The 5,172-nt window shown below is 36.1% G+C and overlaps 1 protein-coding gene across 1 annotated transcript; it reads left to right on the top strand.

Annotated features, from left to right (window-relative positions):
- The first annotated feature begins 2,088 nt into the window (after window positions 1-2,088).
- On the top strand, window positions 2,089-4,421 carry LOC136829100 (uncharacterized). Its single transcript, XM_067087459.1, has 2 exons — window positions 2,089-2,494; window positions 2,983-4,421. Exons 1-2 carry the CDS (start codon window positions 2,406-2,408, stop codon window positions 3,203-3,205), a joined length of 312 nt encoding a protein of 103 aa, XP_066943560.1. The 5' UTR covers window positions 2,089-2,405; the 3' UTR covers window positions 3,206-4,421.
- The last annotated feature ends 751 nt before the right edge of the window (window positions 4,422-5,172 follow it).

The following is a 5,172-nucleotide window of genomic DNA, read 5'->3' as shown; positions in this document are numbered from 1 at the left end:
CGAGTTGGAGGGATACTTTTATGCCAACATTCCGGTAATTTTAATATCAAAATATCTTTGAACGAGATATGATAACGATGATTAAAAAATCTATTCGTAAGCAGAGCATTCTTCCTCCCACAAGTTTCCTCCTCCCCAAAAACTTATTTTGGAAACTGTACAATACACTTAAAAAGATATATATACTTTTTCCATAAGCAATGCAAGGTTTTCCTTTGATAATCTTATGCCATGACTTCCAATAGATTCAATTGCTATATTAACTGATTTTTGCAGTCTTGTTACACCTAGGCTTCATAAGAGACTGGTGCCCATAAAATCAAACACGTTATGGTTAACATTGCAAATAGAACTGCCTGCTTGTGCAATGGACAAACGCGCCATCATTTCTTGACAACACTCTAACCACTGAAAACCTATCACGAAGCCCACCATTTCCCAAAGCTTCCGTAAGATCCACCCGAACCTTTGCACGTTCCTGCTAATAAGCAATATACAAGCAAAAGCATAACCTCGTTGGCGGTGATATGTCCTAAAACAGGATATATTTTAATATTCTTTCTCTGTCAAGTGGAATAAGTCAGAGAAACAAAGAAACTCGCGCAGTATTGCTAATGGACACTTATCAAACGCCCAGAGTTGATTGCCACTCTGACTACCCAGAGCTTAAGCAATTATCCCAAATATTTACTAATTAATGGGAGGTTAAATAATAATGGCCCTGGGTGAATTATCTCGGCTCCGTGAAAAGAGGTGAATGGAAGGGCGTAGGAAAGGAAGGTGAGACGCGGAAATTAATAACCTCTAAGCATGAAGGTACAGAGAAACGTTTGTGAAATCCTGATATATATATATATATATATATATATATATATATATATATATATATATATGTGTGTGTGTGTTTATCTATATATAATATATATATTTACACATGTACATATATATATATATATATATATATATATATATATATATATATACAGTATATATATATATATATATATATATATATATATATATATATATATATATATATATATATATATATATATATATATATATATATATATATACAAAGAAAATAAACCGAAGAAATATTCGTACGCGTGGAATGAAATGCACCAAGAAAATACTATGCATTAGGCGAAGAAATCTCCTATGCCATATATGCCCAGTTCCCTATGGGTTCTCAGTATGTGAACTCACTGACCCCATAGTACGCGACGCACAGAAGGTCAAGTTACTAAAATAAAGAATATAGCTTCAAAGGATCGATGACCAGCTTTTAAAAGATACCAGACTCCAATTAATGCCTTTTTTATTATTAGCAATTATAGGACCTGCCTAAGACCTTGAAAGAGAATTACGTTCTTTCATCCTATTCTGTCATTCGGTTGATGAGTCCTTTACAAAATCTCAGCGGAATCCCTGACAGCTTGGCAGTGACCGCCATAAAAACGTTGACCTTTCATGGAAAGATAGACTTTGCCAATTACGAGAACAGAGGCCCACAGATCGAGAAAGGGCAATGTTTCCGCATCAATACTAATGTTGAGTACTGTGAGAATTTAATTTGTATAAAAAGACAATAAACTTCGTAAAGATTTTTATATAATTACAAAGATATTCAACATTTTCTCAAAAAATACAATAAAACCCGATGAAATATAAATAGAATTCCGGTAAAAGCGAATGAAATAAACGAGCTAACAAAAGAAGTGACCAGAACTATAGCAGGCTTTAACAGAGGTTGCGTGAAGGTAATTGCTTAGCGTTTTGCAGTTCGGAGTTTATGGCAGTAGAATGGGCGCGTTTTTTTTATATGTGCATCTCCGTTTTTCTTTGTATCTTTAAAAAGATATTGAAATCCAGTTTTAACAGCCGATACGAGCTGAATTGGTATGCAAAATAATACCAGTTTTACTGCAGAATGAGTACAATTTCTGTTTGTAGGCGTGTCTTCATCTTCACTCATGCATCCTTTGACAAGCTGAAATAATACCATCATTTCCAATTGCCGCATTTTCTCATTAGAATGAGAACAGGTGGTACAATATTTGTCATGCAGTCCTTCATTTCTTGCAGAGGAAAATCGTCGCACTAGATCGTGGAAAGGAAGGTTTTCAGTAAATGTCAGGAACACTGGATTGTCATGGAGATAGCCTTAATGGCCGTCAGTAACACAAGACCATACACAGAAGACTATTAATGGCTGCTGATAATGTTGGATCGTAGAGAAGATTCTTAGTCTTGGTGAGACTATTTTGTGGATGCCAATATCTCTAGATGTTAGAGGGAGACTCTCAATGACAGCCATTAGTACTGGATCGCAGGAAGATTCTTGAAGGCTGCTAACAGCACGATCTCATGACAAGAGTTGCCAAAGGTTCCGGTCATTCTCGATGCCGTTTGACAGCGACGCAGGAAGTGGCAGCAGCTACTCCAGTAGGAAGAAGGATCCGTCGCTCCTGCCTAATCCTGACCTGAAAGGGTTTGTAGGACTCCTCTTCATCTATTGTAGTTTTGAAAAGCGGTTTTTCCTTTACTTTTTTTTTTTTATAAAATGAGTATTTCAGCCTCTTTGTTCTCACTGCCTGTAAAGGTTTCTCTGTAGTTTCTTTGCATTTCGTAGCTAAGTTCTACAAGATACAAGCATTTTCATTTAGCTAAAAGTTATTTTAATTTCATTGTCTTATTTTCGGCATTTTACTGGTATCATATGTATGATAAAGATACTTTTTTTACGTTTGCGACAATTATTCACTGGCCATTATCTTCCTAGGCAGATAGAGTTTAAGGTAAAAACGTGGGGCTGAACGCGAAGGAAACAACAGACCTGCAGAACAAATGAGTCGCGTAATAAATGAGCAGGATGATAATTCAAAGGCTTATCAGTACATTGATTGCATGTGGTGGAGGAGGTTACGAAGACTGGCGCTGATTTTCGTATTTCTGTCATCATCGTCCCTTCCACCGCAGGTCCAACGCTGCCATGAGGCGCGTCCACGCCTACAGGGAGAAAGAAAAGAGCAAGAAATTAGCCGAACTGGACCGCCTCTGCGCCGCGGCCGAGAATGCTCACGCTGGTCTCCGCCTCTACATGCTCATCACGACGCCTTCGGCAGCGACTCCGTCGCCGCCCCCAGCCAAAGTGGTGCCTCTTCTCTCCGACAGAAACGGGTGGTTACAGAACAAATGGTAATGCTGCTCTAACAGAATAACACACGCTGAATTCGTTACTGTTCGTTTGCATGGCACCTCTCTTGCATTGCTATAGTTATTCATTATCCTCGTCATTCAGTATATCCTGTCACTCGTAAACATTTTTCTAAAGATAAGAAGCAAAAGAATTATATTTTAATAAGAAAATGAATATGAAAAAAATTAACAGTAAGCACCTTTCAGCCAGATGTCGTTATATTCTGATACCAATCACCACTATACTTACGCATTTCCATACCCCAAAACGAAAGGTCCTAAGGAGTTAAAATACTTGAATCCTGTTGTGTCAACAAAACCTATAGAAATCAGATTTTCTTGTCTTGGTGTTAGGAGAAATTTGCATGTTGCTTCCACTTAAAGCATAGCCTTCTATTATACCGAGATTATTTCATTGTACAAGAGAATCATGTTACGTATAAGGAGAGCTCGCTTTTGTAGATTTTGAAAGCAAGGAAGAAGCAGTGAAACCCCAAAATTAGTTTGTTTGTAAGCAAGAGTTCACGAAGGTTTTTAAGTAATTAAGGAATTTCTTAAGATTTACATAACACCAAACTATGTTACACTTTTCTAAGCTTGTGCAACCGATAAAAAGCTTCTTTATCAATGTAAAGCGAATTATCTGAATACTGATATACTGTAAATATAAAAGGTATAATCTTAAAATTAGGTTCCTAAGATTAAGATTAAAGATTAATCTATACTCTAAATATGAAACAATGACCAGGAAATTTTTTGTCCTAACTCCATCATAATCAAAAGTATTTTAGTAAACTACAGATCTAAACGGATTCCTTTTCATTTACTAAAGCTAAGCAAAACCCACGCCCTGTCTCATATAAGGCATGAAAGCTTTTGACGTAATCTCTCGCCTTCCGCTACCTTTATGAGTGATGCATAAAAACGTTTTACCTGTTAATCTCTAATTCTTTTCTCTCATGCTAGATTTAACATACTGCAGTACAAACTAAACACTAATAACTCCATGGTAACTGCTTTGCCGAGCGTCTTGCTCTTAAAGCTTTTGCGAGGTGATTCCTGGATTTCTTTAAAAGAGGCCTATAACAGCTTTTGTTAAAGGAATTCTGTAGAAAGTAAACGGCTGTCTTTAAAAGAAATCTTAACATGAAAAAAATATGTCTGATTTTGAAGAACTTGTATCGCTTTCTAATTAAATTTTTCAATGGCTGTCCAAAGTATATGATGTTTGATTATTCCTACGTAATACCTATATATTGCAGTTGTCGTTGTAGGTTTTATGATTGTTATACTTACCATAACTGACTGCTCCCTTGATTACAAATCACATACCAGAGCAAATGATTTCTGATAGCTAAGATGTTTGTCTTTAATTTTTTGCATTCAGATAATTTTGAATAATTAACATAAAGGAGAGAGAGAGAGAGAGAGAGAGAGCTACTTTTATTTAATAAGATTATTCTACAAATTAAGGCAACTAGGAATACACAATGAAAAAATGGCATCCAGCGACAATTTGTAAATCTTAGCATCTCGTTTTAGATCTCCACGAAGCATAGCTCTTAAAATTATCATACCACTGGAGAGAGAGAGAGAGAGAGAGAGAGAGAGAGAGAGAGAGAGAGAGAGATGATGTAGTTTTACAAGAAGACACAATTTCCTATTACACATTCTTCTACTGAATATCAGTACAACTGGACATTTGACAGGAACATATATCAGTCTGCTGGAAGAGAAGTACTGGATATGGGGTAACAAGATATTGGATATTGGATGAGGCCTGAGACACAACAAAGATCAGACAAAAACAAAAGGTACGTATAGACCAACTTCAGGGAGGAAATAAGGAACGCAAAGAAGAACTCGCTAAGCACTGAAGACTAGTTAAATGATGATCAAGAATACATAAAAGAGAATATATATTAATCAAATATATATTCGTACATTTTAACGGTAGAAGCAGAATAAAAC

Source organism: Macrobrachium rosenbergii, chromosome 44 (assembly GCF_040412425.1).
Source record: "Macrobrachium rosenbergii isolate ZJJX-2024 chromosome 44, ASM4041242v1, whole genome shotgun sequence".
NCBI lineage: Eukaryota > Metazoa > Arthropoda > Malacostraca > Decapoda > Palaemonidae > Macrobrachium > Macrobrachium rosenbergii.
Note: the sequence above shows the minus strand (reverse complement) of the source record. Positions and strands in the feature narration are given on the sequence as shown.

Excerpts from the sequence above, each read along its gene's own strand:
- LOC136829100 (XM_067087459.1), top strand. The coding sequence starts at position 2,406 with ATGCCGTTTGACAGCGACGCAGGAAGTGGCAGCAGCTACTCCAGTAGG. Across the intron at positions 2,495-2,982 it reads CCTAATCCTGACCTGAAAGG|GTCCAACGCTGCCATGAGGC; the intron begins GTTTGTAGGACT and ends CTTCCACCGCAG.